The sequence below is a fragment of the Zosterops lateralis genome (genome assembly GCF_965231275.1).
Source record: "Zosterops lateralis genome assembly, chromosome: 13".
Lineage (NCBI taxonomy): Eukaryota > Metazoa > Chordata > Aves > Passeriformes > Zosteropidae > Zosterops > Zosterops lateralis.
The window spans coordinates 4,679,736-4,699,326 of NC_139773.1; the positions used below are offsets into that span (position 1 = coordinate 4,679,736).

At 38.8% G+C, this 19,591-nt stretch overlaps 1 protein-coding gene across 2 annotated transcripts in view; it reads left to right on the plus strand.

Moving 5' to 3' along the window:
* Window positions 1-19,591, plus strand: part of LOC310914868 (annexin A2) — a 59,733-nt gene that overhangs the window by 7,816 nt on the left and 32,326 nt on the right. Inside the window, exons 8-15 of one of the 2 annotated variants that reach the window (XM_083871334.1) lie at window positions 1,431-1,618; window positions 2,104-3,655; window positions 5,662-5,840; window positions 7,249-7,378; window positions 10,584-10,668; window positions 10,760-10,810; window positions 11,878-12,133; window positions 12,836-13,924. In XM_083871334.1, coding sequence (XP_083727460.1) covers window positions 1,431-1,618; window positions 2,104-3,655; window positions 5,662-5,840; window positions 7,249-7,378; window positions 10,584-10,668; window positions 10,760-10,810; window positions 11,878-12,133; window positions 12,836-13,027 — 2,633 coding nt within the window. In that variant the 3' untranslated portion in view covers window positions 13,028-13,924. Of the gene's footprint in view, window positions 1-1,430; window positions 1,619-2,103; window positions 3,656-5,661; window positions 5,841-7,248; window positions 7,379-10,583; window positions 10,669-10,759; window positions 10,811-11,877; window positions 12,134-12,835; window positions 13,925-19,591 lie in introns of those variants that run through there. The other variant, XM_083871338.1, reaches the window with a different exon arrangement.

Below are 19,591 nucleotides of genomic sequence, written 5' to 3' on the forward strand. Positions count from 1 at the left end.
AAAAAGACTGGAAAGCTGATCCTGGGTCACTGGATATCATTTCCTATACCTTTTTCCACCTTGTTATTCTACAGTTACCGCCATAAACTTTGAATTTGGACATTCAACTATTTTCCACCTGGGGAAGAAAAAAGCCAAAACAAAACAAAAAAGTTAAAACCAGTTTTGCTTTTCAAAACTGTCAGTTGTGCTCCTTGGAAAGAAAACAATTGCATGAAGCTGTTAAAATTATCAAGTGAACTTATTTCAGTAAACTAAAAAAACAGAGAAATTCTGAAATTTTATGTAAGAGCAAATATTTGCTGGAATTAAAAGGATCTATTTACATCATAAAATAGTAAATAAGGAACAAATGTCCATGAAGATAGCATTTTCAATTGCAACAGAAAATGTGTTAATAAGCTGATAAACTCATCTGACTGCTTTACTTTAGTTGTCAAGCACTTTTTCAGTAATCTGAATAGAAATTTCCTCCCTAATACTTTTTTTAAACATAGTACAGTTTATTCAAGTATTTATAATGTTTGTGGTGTTGTCCTTCTGTGCTTTTTACTCAAGTTTCTAAAGGAGACTTACAGGTAGTAAATAAGCTATCAAATACCTGCAGCGTTTACAGATTTTCACTTTCCTATGTGAAATTAAATTACTTTATCAGTGAAGATAATGCCTGATTCCTTTTATAGCAGCATTATGGTTTTTAAACTTAATTTTTGGATCCAAAATTAACAGCTAAAGGGCATTCAGATTGTGCTAGAAGTACACAGAGGTTCTTAAATGGTTTCCCTGTGCCTCCCCTTTCCACTTTTCCCTGTAACCAACTCCTTGCTTTAATTTACTTTTTTTTTTTGTAAAACAGGGAGACTGTGTTCTCCATGTGCCTTGGCTTTCTCTGTTGTGATGGGCAGGGTATTGCTTTATTTTTGGGTGATTCATATGTAAGTGTGTTAAGGTGCAAACAGAGGAGTGGGGCATCAGAGCCTGGGCAGAGTTAACTGATCAGAAGAGAAATAAACTGCAGCTATCACCTGGGCAATGAGACTTTAAAAAAAAAAATAATTGACTTTCAAACAAGAAAGGAAAAAAAAATCTTTTTGGAAAACAGGATACATTTGATGATATGATGCTGTATAGGAAATGATGAATTCTCAGTTCTTACTTTACAAATTCTCTACTTAGAGCTACATTTGAAATATGTTCAGCTATTAATGGGGTGTGTATTGCTGCTGCAGGATCGTAATAATTCGCACCATATCTGGACATGCTTTTATTTTCTGTTGTTAATGAATGAAAGGATCATTTTTCATTTCTTCTGGTGTGCATGTGCATGGATATGACTGTAATTGGAAGTTGAAAGATTTATTATTTAGATTATCCAACAGTCTTTTTTCCTTCATTTAATATGTTCTCAATCTCCTTTCATTCTTGGAAAGGTAGCAAACCAGCTAAAATAGTTTACGTTGATCCACCTCTGCTGAGAAAAGAAATGACAGTAAGAGAGAGGAATCAAATCTTCCATGAAATTCCAATGGATTTCCTGGCAACTAAAACATCCTCTGTTCAGGTTTCTTGTGTGTCAATGGACGAACCAGCTGAGGACAACCTGTTACAGTGGGATGATGTAGGTTCATCTATTCTTAAAAACAAGCAAAACCAAAAACTTGTGTTAAAATTCCTAAGTTTTCTTAGGATAAAGGGAAATTTAAGTTTTCTGTTGGTGGTTTTTCTATTGCTGAGTTACAGACCCTGTGAGAAAATGTCTATCTAGTTCCTTCAGATGCTTCTACATGAGCACTTCAGCTTTAATGTTTACTTCATTAAAATGTCTTTTGATCAGTCCACTTCAGTAGAAAGAGTTCTGTGAACTTTTACTCTTTAGAAAGACCTTTCAACTTGTAGGACCCAAGATATTCCAAGTTAAACAAGAAAAATTGTTTTTCAATTACTGCTCCTCTTTCCTAACAGTCAGATATGAATGGTAGAACATTTTTTATATTTTCAGTTTGGCGATGTCTTGTTTCTTGATTTGTTTTATAGTTTTTGATTTATTTTTTTTTAATTTTAAAGAGTTTATTAATTATATTACTTTCTCATCCCTGTGTTAAGGTGTGTTCTGATACCTACCAGTGCAGGACAGTTCCTCTTACACGTGACACAGGGATGGACTTCGATGATGATGTTACAGAGCTTGAAACTTTTGGAGCAACTACCAAGCTCTCAAGAACTTGTAAAACAGAAGGTACTTTTCCTGCAGCTGGTAACACTGCTAAAAGTTTATCTCATGGCCTCAAAATGGGGAAGAAGAGTTCATCCACCATAAACAATGGAGATGAAGAGGAGAAAAACACCCTTTCTGAGCAAGAAGGTTCAGCGTGTGCCAGCGTGCAGCTTCCATCGTTAGATGGCATTCCATGCCCTCAAGAACATTCTCCTCCTAAAAGCTTTCAGTCAGTGGAGGTAGGACTGAACAGAGCACAGGATGTCGTGACCAAGGAAGGATTGGACAGTGAAACAAATCCTCTGTCTGCTACAGTGAGCTCTGAGAAAGAGCCTGATGCTGCACTGGATAGCATGACCAAGGAAGGATTGGACAATGAAACAAATCCTCTGTCTGCTACAGTGAGCTCTGAGAAAGAGCCTGGTGCAGCACAGGATACCACAACCAAGGAAGTATTGGACAATGAAACAAATCCTCCCTCTGTTGCAGTGAGCTCTGATAAAGAGCCTGATGTTGCACTGGATAGCATGACGAAGGAAGGATTGGACAATGAAACAAATCCTCTGTCTGCTGCAGTGAGCTCTGAGAAAGAGCCTGATGTTGCACTGGATAGCATGACGAAGGAAGGATTGGACAGTGAAACAAATCCTCTGTCTGCTGCAGTGAGCTCTGAGAAGGAGCCTGGTACAGCACAGGATACCAAGACCAAGGAAGTGTTGGATACTGAAACAAATGCTCCCTCTGTTGCAGTGAGTGCTGAGGAAGAGACTGGTGCACCACAGGATACCAAGACCAAGGAAGGATTGGATACTGAAACAAATCCTCCCTCTGTTGCAGTGAGTGCTGAGGAAGAGACTGGTGCAGCACAGGATACCAAGACCAAGGAAGGATTGGACAGTGAAACAAATCCTCTCTCTGTTGCAGTGAGTGCTGAGGAAGAGCCTGATGCTGCACAGGAAAAACAGACTTACATTTCTTTCTGCAGCAGTGACACGGATGACGAGCGTTTGGTGATTGATACAGAATGTGAAACCACTCCTTCTGGCAAACCAGCTGTACCAGCCACTGTTTCCTCTACCTCAGCAGAGACTGCCAGATCTCCTTCCCCTACCCAGAGTCCTTTAGCAAGCATCACTGACAGCTCAGATACCATGGATCAGAGGAAAAAGGCCTCCAAGAAACCTCCAAGAAAGTTATCCAAAGAATTGGATCCTGTCGGGCAAATTTTGAAAATGCAAACTGAACTTCTCAAGGCCCCTTCCCAAAAAGCTCCTGAGCCAGTGGTGAGCTGTGATAATCCTAATGCTGTGCCAGCCCAGCTGCCTCAGTCTCCAAAAGCACTGGGGCCCTCCAGCACAGAACCTGTGCCAGCCCCAGCCTCCAATCCCACCGGCTCCTCCAGAAACACCTGGACGTGGCATTTTGAGGGAGCACCCAAGAGTAAGTGTGGTCATTGCGCGAGGAGGAAAATTGAACAGAAAACACTTTACCTCCTTTATCTGAAGAATGTGTCAATAGTGCATCTGTTACATCTGTTTAGAGATGTGACTCAAGTTCACAGTACCTTCTCTGTGTGGGAATTACTGTCTTGCACACAGAAGGGAGCACTGGGAGCTGTTTGTTCCACAGAGGTTAATGTGAAATACTGTTTTACTGTAGAGAAACCAGTTGTTGTGTACAAGGTTTTTAAGCAAGGAAAAGAGGTCATTTGGTAGTGGAACAAGTTATTTTTGCATGGAAATTCAAATATTTGAGTATAAAATAGTATACAAAAGTAGTTTCTTGTCAATCAAAAGTAGAATTATTTTAAATTTTTGTAGAATAAAAATTAATCAAATTATACAATTAAAAATGGAAAGAAAAATTTAATTTATGTGCCTTAAGTTTTGAGCCTTCTGGTTCAGTTGCTGGTGCTTAACTCTCAGCACTCTGTCCCAGAAGGTAAATGAGGATTCACTTCAAGCCACCTCTCCAAGTTTTCAGGGAATTAGCTAGGTGTTGAATCTATGCTGCACTTGGACCTTAGCCCAGAATTACAACTTGTGAAGATTCTGGGGACCATGGCTCTGGAGGTCTTCCTCACATGCCCCAGTTGCTTCTGAGCTCTGTACAGCTGAAGTTAGAAACACTTTATTGTGTTAGATAAATATGCAGGAAACCAGACAGGTGGTGCCAGGACAGATACTTTTCTCAAAAATTTAATTCCAACAATCTATGCTTTTTGGTGGGAAAACGTATTTGGTATTTTCTGAGGAGGTGTGCGTTTGGTCATGTAGGAGTTATTACTTAATCTATAGGTTAACATAATTAGTTCCATTTTAGTTGAAATTATATTATCACTTCCTACATTTCATTGATTTAAATGAATAATCACTAAAGCCATGTTTCCTCCCTCAGTTTGAAAGGCTGAGAGGCATGATGCTTTATTTCTGTCTGTTAAAAAGATATACAATTCAGATGTTTTATAATAAAAATTTTTTAAATAGAGATTGTGAAACCAATATTGCCAACATGCTGAAAAGTGACTGTGTAGGAATAGAAAGCATAATTCTACAATTTGAGAGTTCTATAGCAAGCTGAGAAACATCTTAGCATGTCTATTTTGCAGAAAGCCAGATTGGAGTTATATATTTTACTAACAGAAAATTACTTCCAGTTCCTTGGATAATATCTCCCACAGAATGCATGTACATAAACTCTAAATTTAATGTTGAAAATGTATTTGTCCATAGCACTACAGCAATCCCTATTTGTAGGTGCAGTTTTGACACCTATTTCCACATATCTGCAGGACAAAAAAAGAAAGAATCGGATACATTTTCAGTACACCAATTTAGAATCTACTGTGTTTATTTGAAAAGTTTTGTTAAATTGTTTCTGAGGGTTGAAGGGATGTTTGTCAACGTACTCAGAGCTGCCCTGGGAGATCCAGTAGCACCTCTTGAATTTGCTGGTGTCCAGATTGGAGTTGAACTCTGTGTTCTGTGGAAACCTGTGCTGCCATCCAGTCCTGAGAGTCAGCATCTGATGGATGGATGGCAGCTCTCTGAAGGCATTCATTGTAAATAAATATTTCTCTCCTTTGTGCTGAGTGTCTGTGGCTTAAAAAACAGCTTTTGAACTACATTACAAGAATGGAGTCTCACATTTGGAGGTCTCTCGATTTGTGTGAGAAATCTAATGATGTGGGATTATTTAAAAATATACTCTTTAAGAGTGAATGTTTCCCAAATGTCATTACTTTTAATTTTTTTTAGTATGTAAGAGACTTTTTTGTGCCTAACAAAGTCATTTTCACCCCAAAATCTTAGGAAACAAAACAGATCCTAGAGTAAAAAAATCCCAAAACTGAACAAAAAAACTCTCCTGCAAGGAAACAAAGCTAATCAGCTTCATGGTAAAGAATGTCCAAGCTTGTAATTTTCTGGTTTATTCATTTTCTCTAGGAAAGCTGCCAAGTGAACTTCAGCTGCTTAAAGAAGACCCTTCAGAGTACCAAGCCCCCGAGGAAGGCAATGTTGTGTACAAGCTCTTCAGTCTCAATGAGCTGTTGTTACTCGTGCGTTGCAGTGTGCACAAAGTCAGGTCACTGCCACTGGCCCCGCAAAAGAGAAAAGCCCAAAAGGTAAAGATTTTGTTTTCAGCTTTTTTTGTTTTTTAAACACTTGTGCTCAACTGGCATTCTTGGGGTTCCCAGTCCTTGATAGTATTTGTGCTTTACTGAGACAGTTGTGACTCTGCAGTATGTCTCCTGTAAGTAAATATTTGCTATAGTGAGGCAGGGAAGAATAACTTGTGATTTCTTTAAAGCTATTTGATTAGAAGGTAAAGGAAGTGTGATTCTCCATTTTTTACTATAGTAATATGCCTGGGTAATGATACTCGTGTAAAAAAAATGTAATTTTGAACTATTCTTAAAAGTTAATGGAGTAATTAAGGGTTTAGCCCAAGGCGTTGAGAATGTTCATGATCATAAATACTTTCAAGCAGGATTCAGCTTTGCTATCATGCCTAGTTAAGCAGAGAAATAGGAGATAAAATGAACAACAGAGAACACAAAAAGAGATTCTATTTGTTCTGCTTGGAAATACAGTGGCATTTCTTAGCAAATCGTTTATCTCATGGAATTAAGTGGTTTGAATGCAACTGTAATGCAAATACTCCTTGCAATATGAGGAGAAGGAAACTTTATTCTGTAATTCTCAATAATTTGTAATTTTTTAAGGGTCCTCTGAATCATTCAGCAAATTTGTTGTGGTATGTCCCTCCTGAGAACTCCAGATTTACAGCAGGCAGATGTTTTGAGGTGTTTATGCTTCTTTGAAATGGAAATAACCATTATAACACTGATTACTGGCCAAGAGTCTCTGCTTAGAATCTTGTTTTGAAGAAATCCCATCTTTTGGCTATTGATCCACTGCTCATAAATGCTTGAGAATAACTGCTTCTTTATTCAGAAACCAATCACTTGTTTGGGTTTTTTAATTTCTGCTGAGATTTAAGCTGTGAATTTTCAGTGAGAACTGACAGTGCTCATTAGAGTTAACTCAGTCGTTAGGGTGGCCTCTGATTGCAAATGAGAGTCCAAGCATTAGGTTCTAATTTCAAGGGAGATTCTGACAGGAGTGATAAATGGCAGAATTCTGATAATAATAAGCTAATTAGAAATGTGTATTTTTTCTTAAATTGCTGCAGAGGGCAGTAGAGCACAGAAGTGTAAACTTGAAATTAATTTAGTCACATGGAAACATTACTAAGTGGCAGAATTTTATTATTTGTAATAAATGTCTTTTCAATTTTCTTTTTTTCATTTTTCTTTTTTCCCCCCCGTCCATTTCACTTTTCTCTATGTAAAGTCTCTGTACTCTACCAAAGTTTGTATTGTGGATTTCATAGAATGTGAACCTTCAAACAAAATCTTTGAACTATCTTTGTTGCTTCAGCTATGATTATTATAAACTACAAAATGTAGTTAAATTGTGGATGTTTTTGGACAATGAGTGCTAATTTTTCTTTTATGTTCTCTTTTTCAGGTGGTTCCCGTGTTCCTGTTGCCAAAACTAGAGTACCAAGTCTACTACGGTGTCGAAGCTCTTACAGAGAGTGAGGTGTGCCAGCTGTGGACACAGAGCATGCTGCATTCTGAATGCTCATTTTATGTTGGTAAGTTCATGTGTTGAGCTTCTGCTTAAGACACATGTATGTATATTCCATATATCCTTTCTTATTTTAACTTTCTAATTTTTTTTTTCATGTCTATCTTCAGTAAGTTCTTTGTCTAAAATTTCTGTTGGGTGCTGGATGAGGGTATTCCAACTTTAATTTTAGATAAATAGTATCCATGTCCTGTAGAAAATGCTGTATTCATGTTTGTACAGTGACATTTTTAAAAGTCAGGAAAGTTTTTATGTCTGTTAAGATATATGTTGTGTAGAGAAATTAAAAATGATACATATAAAGAACGTGACCAGATTATTTTTACAACCATTTTAATATATGGAGGGCTTTCTGATACCAATTATCTTGTAATTAATATGATTTTAAAATGGAAAATTTGCAACAAAGTGGTCAGTTGATACTTAGAAGATGCTTGGCACATGCTACTAGTTGAGGGCAATCCTCTTTGTACAGTGAGTGAATGTTCTGCAGTGGGGACTGCCTCACTTTTTGTAGAAACAAATCTGGGTTGTTATGGCAGCAGTTGTGGCCTTTGGTTGCCTAATCTTTCCACTTGTGTACTGAATTACACTTTTGCTGTTGTTGGCTCACACCAGAATGTTATTTTAGAAATGCTAACTTCTCTGTTTTCCAGTTTTTACTTACAAACTATGCAGGCTACCTCAGAATTATTAGAATTATGTGAAATCCAATGTATTTGCTGTATCTTAGTCTGCTCTCTTTATTCAATGGAAATAATGTTCTAATTTTAAACTTTGAGGTGGTATTTGAAGTGGTTTTTCTATTCCATTAAAAATAAATCCTTATGAAGAGCTAATTATGTACAGAGTTCTCTATTTGTATCTTAATGTCCAATACAGAGGCATTGCTTCTCTCTAACAAGCAGAGCCCTGTACTCAGTGCATTCTGAGTATTTATACTGGGGATATATCCAGCATATTGAGCTGCACTGCAGTTGGACTTCCTGTAGGAAACGTTAGTAACATTTTTATTAACATTTCCAGAGTGGCAGGCGGTGTGAGGAGACAGTGAGCTGTGGGGAGAGGGCTGATGTTTGCTGAGTACACAGAGTGGAGGAGTGAGTGTCTATCTAATCTCAGTTACAGGATGCTGAGGGTATGGCTTGCACAGGAATTTGCAGACAGCTCATCCAGCCACCACCCCATTTTTATGGAGGCTCTTGGGAATGTAGGAGGAAGCAGGCTGGGTGTGCAGGTGCTGGTGCAGATGGAAGCCACAGAGCCCTCCCCTTCCAGCCCAGCTTTCCTCTGGGTGTCTCCTGTAGGTACCTGCTGGCTGTGGCACGGGCAGTGCCCTGGGCTGGCAGGCTGCACTGGCCTGGCCTCCAGCACGTCTGTTTCTGTGCTTGGGATAAAGTGTCACGTTTGTTTGGCAGCTCCTGGGTACACTCTTTCCAGAAGCAAGCCCTGGGGTGCATAGGAATTCTCCTTATGAGGGCTCTGATGAGGCACACGATTCTGTGGGTTGTCCCTGTCCTGCACAGTAAATGGGTACTCCCAGCCTGTGGGGAAGATTCTTGGTACTGCCATGGAGTTTATTATAGAGGTAGGTAAAAGAAATATGTGGAAGTAAATGTCCATTCTGTGAAAGAGCATCTACCACAGCTTTAATTAGGAAACTGTTATCATATTCTGCTTGGGGAGTCTTCTGCTCTTGGTATATTGCAAGGTAGCTGTGAAATTCTGCCTTTCAGTTGATATTCCTAAAGGAGCTGTGAAAAATGCTGTGTTGCAAGTGTCCAGATTTACTCAGAGGGCTCTTTGGAGCAGAGAGCTTTGTCCTAAAACTCCAGGGACACTTCTCTGAGGGTGATGATATCCTTATGTTAAGGGCAACTTAAAATGGGGTGAATCTTTCATTCTCTGTCACTAATTTGATGTCTGATAGTAAGACTACTTGAGTGATCTGTTCATTGTAAGGAGAAAGGCAGAGAGCTTCTGAAATCATGCTGTAATTTGAATTATTTCAAGTGAAATGCTGTGCTCTATAATGAAATAATTCTCAAATCAAACATTTTGTAAAGTCATAAACTTATTGTTCTTTTTAAATGTACCTCACAGTATGAGTGTGAAAGTATGGAACAACGTGGTTTGAAAAATATGATCTTACTAACATAGTAGTTACAACTTGCATTCTTGATCAGACAGTTAAGCCTTTAACTTCTAAAACTTAAAAGCAGCAGACTTGAGTGGTAAACTGCATAGATGTTTTTGGCTCTTGAAAAAGCTTAATTCACTGTCTCAACCATGCCTTGTATTTCCAAGTAAGTGTGGATGAGAAGTTCTTTGGACCTTGGTCTGTGCCTCATAATTGTGCAGCATTGCTGTGTGTGATGGAGGGAGGATCTCAGCTCTGCTGTGACTCAGCGGCCAGCTCAGGGGGTCAGACAGAAATGTAACCATGTAACCATGGCCTCCTGCAGGAACTGCAGGCAGGGAGGTGAAGTTCAATTGTTTTTGTAGGATGTTCTAGAAAAGCAGAGATACTATCATCAAACAAAGAGCTCCTTCTTGCTCTGCCGGCAAAGCACCAGGCTTGGTTGTTAAGTGCCCTTCCTACTCAGAGAGGAAATCCTGCATCTGCAAAGGCAGTAATCTCTGTGACAGGCTTCTCAAATAAGGCACTTGTACTTGAACTAAGCAGTAAATAAAGTTGTGATAAGCTTTGCTGATTAATGGGAACATTTTACCCTGACCATTATTCACTTATTTGCATTAAATGCCTAAGCAAAACTTTCTGCAAGAACAGTTTACCTTCATGTGAATGGAATATAATTGGCCTTTAAATTAAGATTATTTGAAGAATGGGTTGGAAAAAAGTACTTAGTGTATGGGTAATTTACTACATGGCAAGTATTTTCAATCAGTCACTTCTCAAATACAAGATACAGTTATACAAACTAGATGGAAGTAGTTCATAGACATTTTGTAATTATTTTTTCCCGTTTACATTGTCAGTGTGTTTAGCAGTAGAGAAGTCTGATTTGAGGAGAGCGTAGTGAGGGATGCAGAACTCTCTGTTATGGTGCAACATTGATAAATACTTTTCACTGTTCTATGCCAAAAGAGCAAAGTTTTTTATCCTTTTAAAAAGGCATTAGGTCTGCAAATTATGCTCTTATATTTGTCTGGTTTTATTTTTAGTGTATTCATTGAATTTCTTTTTTCAGGCCATATTGATGCTTTTACATCAAAGCTTATTATGCTAGAAATGATTCCTCGAGCAGCTTTAAGAGAAAAACTTGGATTGATTAAGTGAGTATTTTTAGTAAGTTTTTTAGCAATGAATTTCATACCCTAACAAGCCTTGCAGTTTACTACTTTTGCTATTTCTTTTCTTTCACAGACCTGCAAATTCATTAAATATACTTCATCATGTTTTGAAGAAGGTGTCTGAGTAAGTTCTCAATTTTTGTTCATTGTATTTGTTTGCCACATTGCCCAGCTCATCCTGTTTCTCCTGTAGAATACTTGTCTACTCTGATTTTTATTTCTTCATATACATGGAGAAATTCATATTCTGCTGGTTCTCTTAGGGCTATCATAGCATAATGCAGTACTGTGTAAAATGTGCTCGGTGTTACAAGGTTTGCATAAATGATGCAAAAGAATAAGAACTTGAGGTTTTCAAATCAGTTTTTCAAGAGAGGAAACTGGACTCTTCGGAATTGAGTAAACAGAGTAAACAGTTCACAGGAGTGAGGTGTAATATTATGTATACAGGCTCACACACAGTTTGGGTGTTTGGGTTTTGTTAGTCTTACTGTTTGATTTGTAGAAATAACACTGTTCACTTCCGCTTACCTTGACTTACAGCAACCTGTCTTTCTCTGTACAACATTGCAGCCTTTCTCCTGCCTCTTCATGTAGCTACTTCAAGGCTTTCTGGCTGCAAGTGTCTTTTTTTCTTTTTTTTGTAAAGCAGACTTCTTGCACTGAGTGTGAAGCCTTTTAATTCAAATTACAGAGGGGTTTTTGTGCTCTTTATAATTTCCTTAGGTTCCTGATTTTTGACTAGGATTTCTGATATGGGCAGTTGGTTGTCCTTCATCTTCCTGAAAACCTGTTTAATCCTGTGTGTGTTGAAAGCTTGTCTGTTCTTTGTGTCTGTGTCCACATGGGCATTGTTCTTTGTAAGATGCTGGTTAAGGAATTACAGTTTGCCCAGCATGGATGGTTTTCAGTGTGTGCTTACATGTTTAGTAGAATATGGTGACAGTCTGTACATTGTTGATAAATTAGTACATTATGAATACATTATAAACACATTAATTAGTAGTTATTTATCAATATAATTTAATTAGTCCTTTCTTGTGCAGTCTTTTTATAAGACATCTAAATGGACTAAACTTCTAAAGATGTTCTGCTTTTGCATTAAGGACACATTAACTATCCTGATCAAATAAAAAACTCCAAAAAACCAATTTAAATAATATATTTCATTTTGAACTTTTCTCATTTTAGTTTAGAGGAAGGCTCTTATTTACTGACTCATGCTGCCGGAGATTCATCAGTTGCAATTTACAAGAGTTGTCTTGACAAGAGCACGAGATCATCCTATAACTTGCACAAAGCTCACAGTGATCTGCCTGCTGTACCTGCCACTCTCTCAGTCCCATGGGTTCCACTTAATCCCAGCCTGCCTTTGCCCTACCACATAAATCATGGAAGAGTTCCATGCACCTTTCCACCTGCACCCTGGGGAGGGTGGAAACAGAAGGTCAGTATCTCTTGATCAAGGTCACTTGAAGGAAAAGCAGATTAGCAGTTTAGAAATTACCTATTTCAGTCCTGTGGGGTACAGCTGATATAGTTTCTGTCATCTTTGAGGGTCAGAAATATTTTGGGAATCCATCCTGCTTTGTAATATGTTGATGAATAAGTGACACCTCTCATGCTTTGGAAATTTCCCAGAGATCCTGCTCTCATCTCTATTATTTATGAGGTAATATGGCCCTTTAAAAGTAAGAAAATTTTCAAGTATTATTTTTCTTGAGCAGAGACTTACTCATTTGTGTAAAAGCCATGTACTAACTGTGCCCAGCTTTGTGCACTGTGAGATGGTTTGGAGGTTGAGTTACATGTCTTAGCCACAGCCTGACTTCTTATGAGGGCAGAATTGTCGTGCATCCGTTCCTAATTACCCTGTGCACTTTGGTTCCTGCCAGAAGGAAATCTGGGCATGGAGGCAGGGAAGAGGCAGGATTGGTCATTTCTCACTGGTGACTGAAGATCAGATGTGCCCTGTGTGTGTTTGAAACCACATGTATTAGAAGGCAGTTGTCTGAATCTAGCTGTATAAGTTTGTGCTCAATACAGATTGAAGGTTATTAATTCTGGTAATTCTAGTTCAGTTTTCTGAGTTGTTTTTTTGCTTGTTTTTTGTCTTTTTTTTTTTAATTCTCTCCCCATATGTATGTAGATGGCTGGGGCAAAAGGACAGTCGGACACACCCCATGAGGGAAAGCCAGTAGCTATGGAAACAACAGGCAAGCCAGCTGAGCCTGTTAGAAATGAAGGTGTGGCTCCAAAGAAGCTGAGGAAGAATTTCTTCAACCAAAAGAAAGTGAAGAAAAAGTGGAAAACTAAATTCAACAAAATGCAAGTGAAGTAGGAACAAGCCTGGAGGAAGAACAAGAGGACACAAAAAATCTGAGGTTTCTTGCAGCTTCAGAGGAGCCAGAACAAGCTGGCAGGGGAAATGGCTCCAATAGCTGGAACATTTTCTAAACCTTTAACCCTTTGGTACCTCAGGGACATGTTTCAATTGAAAATCTCAAAATCAGCCAGAGAAAAAAAGGATGTGGCTGCAGCCACTTGGCTGGTTATGGGGAACAGAACATCTTCTGTTGGTCCGGTGATTTTTATAGAACAAACTACATCCTGAAGAGTGAAGCAGTGGCTGACAACAATCTCTAAAACCATGTAACGAGAAAAACAGCTTTTCAGCTTTCCCAGTTCTTCCAGATTCACTACAGATTTTTGTTCTCACATATTTTAAAGATACATTTTGCATTGGGTATAGGGGGAACAACTTGGATTTAATTATTTACCTTTTTTGACACATAGTGTCTACTGGCTTTTAAATAACTTACAAAAATACATTTTTCTTTTTAGAATGGTGTAACAAAGGACAAAAGCTGTGTTTGGTTGAATAATAAGAGCCATAAATTTGCATTGGGAAACTTACAAGTACAGCTAAACAAGTAAAATAATAACAGGAGAGCTGCATTTTTGCATGTTTAAACTGTTGTCACAAAACCCAGAGGCCTTAAAGGTGTTCTTCCAAGTATTTTGTTTGGACTGAGGAAGTTACCAAGTACACACATGTGATCAAGCATTCTTCTGCTCACTGGGGCTCGATAAGACATGTTTTAATGTCATGAGGGTAAAAATATTTTAAAAGTTGTTTACTGGAGTATACCTGCTAAAAAGTCCTGAAGGTAGGGATTTTTTTGAAATCAGGCTTCAGTAATAAATGTATATTAAAAACTTCTTTGTGAAATACAAAGCATTTTCTAATGTGGCTTTTTTCCAACTGTTAGATATATTTATTTACTTATTCAGTTTATTCTTTTTTTGGACCACTGCTTGTTTTATCTGCAGTATTAAGCTATTGACAAGCTGAACTTGTGTTTGCAATTTACAAATAGTTCTGATTCAAAATCCTAAATGCCCTTAGCAACTTCTCATAAGAGAAATACTTTAGCTGTGAGTAATTTTTCCCAGATAACTGACTCTGTCTGGGGGATTCAAGGCAGTTTTCAGTTTGTGTATATGAAACTTTTTTGCCAGACTTGTATGGAATTTGGTTTCCCAATGCAGTTTCATGAAGTAGAAATGTATGGTCTGTTTATGGTCTCTGTGCCTGTTAGATTACACCAGTATATCACTAATTATAGTGCACTAATTGTAGAACTGCAGTGGAGCAGCCTGAGCTGCTGCTGCCTGGCGTTGTTGCATAGTGGGTGCAGGACTTCATCTCTGCTGAGGCTCCTGCAATTCCTGTTGGCCTGGTCATGCAGGCTGCCCAAGTCTCTCTCTGAATAGTGATTCATCTGTCCCCTCTACCTCCCTCTTCTGCTTGTTTGGTGTCATCTGCAAACTCAGGGAAAATTGATGTGGTCACATTATCAGCTGACATGAAAATGCCGAGTAGTGCCAGACCCCAAGAAGCTCTGCCCATGACCAGCTCACCTGGTTCAGCTCTGAGCTACAAACCACCAGAAATGGAGGGAAGCCCTTGAGGAGAGGTGTCCCATGCTGTGTGAGATCACTGATGGAGGTCTGGTTCTCCCCATGCACTGGGGTTTGTTTAGCAGGTGAAATTGATGGCTTTGTATTGTGTTCAGACAGTGTGAAGTTTTGGGGGACTGGAGGAGATGGTCTGACCTAGTATTTGAGGTGACTGGTTGGCCTGTGTGCAAAACCATGCAACTTTACCAGTTCTCTATGTTAATGTGAATGAGTTATTGATTGTGAAACTTGACTTTTCTTTATTTCTGTAGTAATGAGAGGTTTTAAACATCATTTGCACTATGCACTGATAAACTGCTTCCATTTGCACATGTGACTGGCTAAATCTCTTCACCTTTTCTGTCTGACTGCAAGCACTTCTAGGAATACAACAGAAGCTGTCTGTGTTGTATATATTGGGAAAGATTTGCTGCATTTTTTCTCTTCTTCTAATGTAGCCTAGCAGCTGGAAGCACAGAAAACTGGGACCAAGTGACCAGTCATCCATCCTGGTGCTGGAAGGTGGGAGATGCCAACAGCCAGGGACTCTGCCCACCTCCATGCTGTGAAGTTCAGTGGCAGTTATTGAGCCATTTGAAGAGGTATTTCTTTTGTTTCTGAATTGTTTGCCCTGTGTTTTAAATAGCAGCCTGTTTCCAAAAGAAAATAAAAGTCAGGTCAGGTGAAGTCTTTCAGAATTCTTAGTGCTGACTTGCATTTAAGCTTGCTTCTAGTTCTACTGGTAGAAGCTGCACCATTTTCAGTCTCTCTTCCTGCACGTGTAACTTTCTCAGATGCTTCTCTGAGAAGTTCTATAACTAAGCTCTTTCTTAATAAAATATGTCCTTTCCTATAGTGTGGGTACAGTCCTTCCCAGAAACACTCATTGCTTGGTATGTTAGATTTCTCTTGATAAAAATAAATTAACTTTTTTTTTTAGTTGCTCTTAAAGTGTATATTTCTACAGAGGTTCTTAAACTTTGTTTGCAAGTTCAAATTCTGTTCCTATATGTCCAAATCATTGCACTAAAATGTTTTCAAAGATATATTGCTGTATTATATATTTCAAATTAAATTTCCTTCTCAATGCCAGAAAATACCTTTGATGACCAGGTGACAAGTCTGTTTAAGCATGAAGCATTTGAATTATGCCCTGCTTAGTGTAGATGGAAGATTGTCAGTGGCAAAAAGCTGTTTCAAGCCATTCTGAGCCTTAGGAAGGTCTGTAGATAATCTGAGGCTGCTCTTACTCATGGCTGTGTCTGTAAGGTGAACTAGTCCCCTCTTGCTGTAGGACTGAGGAGACATTGTAGTACACCTTGCTGAGGGATTTTTTTTTTGTTGTTTTTATGGAACTAAAATATACTGCCACTTCTTAAACTGTAGAATAATTGAGTGTAATGATTATTAAATAGTAGCAGTCCTAGTGCAGCCTCCAGGGCATTTCTCAGTATTGATACTTCTCACTTCTGCTTAATAGTGAGTGAAAAAAAAAAGGCCTGAAAGCCCCATTCTTCCCCAGGACTGCATGGCAGCTTTGTCTGACATGTAACAGTAGAGGTAGTAGAGAAAACAGTCTTATTATTGTTTGTGATTAAAATATTTCAATAAATATTAGAAGAACTGTGTCACTTTAAACTCAGTATTAAAAAAACATAAGGTAGCAGTAACTATGTGGGGAAGGGAGGGGCTGCTACAGACCTCAGTGACATCTTCTCTGATTCTTGAAATGAAATACAGCAGCTGCATTCTTCTGAGTATTCACAGCATATTTTTACAAGTGTGCATTTCCTATTTTTGATAGCCTTAATAGAGGAAAAGTATTTCTTTGTTTTTATTTTTCTGTATTTTCAAATATGTCCTTGTTGAGAGGAGCCAGAAGGCAAAGGATAACTGGTATTGGTGACCAAAGCTAAAATCTAACCAACCTCTTTGTTCCTTCAGCCTGACAGGGTAGCTCTCGCTGCAGTGCACAGAGCCAGCTGTTCCAAAACATGCATGAATACATTTTAGTTTCACTGAAACTTACTCAGACAGTTTTTCACCTGTGCATGAGGTTCCTCCATTGTATGGCAGCATTGAGTGGCCAGGAATGTCACCTTACCTGCCTGTGCCTTGAGAACCACCACATACCACAAGCCTCTCATTTCTCACTGCCAAGTGAATACAGTTTGGGAAGAAAGAAAAGAGCAGGTTCTGCTGTGGCAGGTATCATCAGGATCCTTTGAGCAAAGGTAATCTAGAGTTTTAAAAGAGTTGTAGGTTTTAAACAACCTTGAAATACTTTTGAGTGTTTCAAGCCTTTTGGTACTCAAGGATGTGTAACTGAAATCATATTTTTGAAATTTTACTTTGAAGTGACACAAGTAGATTGTCTGTCCATTCCCCACTGCTGCATTGTCCACACAGTCCTGAATTCTTGCATAATTTCAGGCTTTTAGGAACTAATGCCTCCAGAGGAACAGCAAACATGAGACTCTGATACTCTAATGGTGCTGATAACCTTATCTAAATGCAGTCAGCCCTTTGCTAGCAGTGCACTGTGTGAGTACTGTGAGAACAGTTAGATTTGAATGTTAGGGTAGAAAAGGAGCTCATGAATTCCTCCACAAAACAGCATCAGAGATGATAAAGTAGTGCCAAATGATTCTTGCCCATCTATTCCACATGTACTGAAGGCGTTCTGGGCAGGTCACGGTTTAAATACCCATCCTCTGTACAAACACAGTCAGAAAGTGTGGGCATTTCCTTGCAAAGGAAATCTCAAAATAGACTTCCAGATTTTATATGTAGGTTCATGGGCAAGTACCTTCTGGTGACCAGCTGTGAAAAAAAGGTATTGACCTTAGTGCTAAAACTGAAGGGAAAGTGTCAAATTCTGTGCACCTGGGCACAGAATCGGTTGCTGGCAGCACATATTCTTGGTTGGAATTTATGTTTCTAGACTAATTCCCTGATGTGTAATTCCCTGGTGTGAGGGTGCATCTGTGTACCTGAGAGTTCACCTGTTTTCCCAGACAGATGTGACAGAAAGTCCTGCTGTGACTGTTACTCTCCCATCCCTAAAGTTTGCAGCTGCCACAGCTGCTGCTGCAGTGCATTCTGCTATGGTTTGAAAGGGATGATGCAGCATTGCCTTCCTTACTGAAGTTCTCCTGCTTCTTCCTGTGTCAGTTCTGATATACTTTAGCTTAGAGAGAAAAATATAAGGATTTCCTGAAAATAAATTCAGAAATACCCATGTTAAGAATCAGTGTAGTCAAATTCACGCTGAGATCAATGCTTCTGGTGCATTTTTCAGAAACTATTTTAAAGCATTATAAATAAAATGAGAATACTTGTTTAGAGTTTAATTTCATCACAGAAAACAGATTTTGGAATAATGATGCAACTTTGAAAAGATTGAAAACTCATGTTTGTTCATGGTTTTTATCTTTAACATTTGTTTATCCCATATTTGAGTGAACAGCATGAGTGCCACCCTGTGCCAAGTCTGCTGCAATTGATTCAAAAGCTCCACCTACCAAATCTTGGCACAAACAATTCAAAATATAAAAAACCCCACCAACCAGGAGTAATGCAAAAAAAATTCCTGCTGAAATAAGTCAGCCATCACTCTGTCTGTCGTGTGGGCTATGCTGCCAAGCAGACAGAGCACTTCAACAAATATTTTAATGATTGGATTAAATTTGAGCTTAAAAAAAGAGGGAAGGAAAAAGCTGTCAGAAGCCCATGGCTGAGCAGGTCTTGTAGTTAAAAGCTACCTCAGCAGTCAAAACCTATTTATTTCAGAACCTTGCAGTTAACTGTAGTTCTGTTCCCTTGACTGACAGGAGGACAGTAACCTTGTGCAGCTCTCTGGATATTCTTTGTTTATGGCAGAAGTAATGAAATAAAAAGGAGATATAGTTACTGTAAAGCTGCACGTGCTACTTTCAACAGCTTTTGTGGCCATGTGTAAATTAACAAGTGCTCACATCACAGCTGAAATTCTTTGGCTTGTTTGCAAGTAACCTAAGCAGAATGCACAGTGAGATTGATTAGAGTGACTTGTTTTAGTGCAAAAGCAGCACATGGAGGTTGAGAAACCTGGAATTTTGTACTGACACTTGTTATCTCTGGAGAAAAAGCATCTTGTGGGTCAGTAGACCTGTCACCAGCCTCTTTGGTTGTTTAAATGACAAGCAGAAAATTTGCATGTGGGTACATGAATAAATAAGTTTGTTTCCTGACCTCTTCAGGGAACATAGTTCACACGACATCCTAGTTATCAAAAAGATACATTGTCTTCTATTTATAGATTTTCTACCAGCCCAGACAGAAAAATTGAGAAGATAAAATGTTGTACACATTTCTTTGGCCTAAAGAACGTCTCTGCTCCTGTCCACGCTCCTGTGTGTGTCTGTGTGGTGTTTCAGACTGTGGCTTAAATTTGGGCTCCTAACTTTCTGTACTGACAAAACCTTCCCAAAGGGTTTCTTTGGTCCAGCCTCTCTTCTCACAGGGAAGGATGGTGGCTGGCTGGCTCTCCCTGTCTGTCCTTGTTGGTCAGCCAGCTGGGCTCTTTCCGCTGCTGTTCTGAGCTCAGTTACTCTATACACACTGATGGCTGTTCATTCTTGTATTAATAACCTCCTGGAGGGTAGTAGCAGCATTAGAAAAATAAACCTTACTGTTGAGAAGTTGTTTGAAAATTCTCTCCAGTTGTGTTGGCACTGCAGCCTTCTCTTCTGTCTCCTCACCTGTCCCTGATGTGAGCACTGGCTACTGATGTGCAGGACACAGCACTGAAGGTTATCCAGCTCCAGCAGAAGTGTTTATTGAAGGTTTATCTGCAATCCCATGTGAAAATATGAAGTATTATGTGTACCCCATGCTAAAACAATAGCCTTTTAATATACTTTTTCTTACTCATTAGAGGAAGATATCTCTGGTTTTAGAA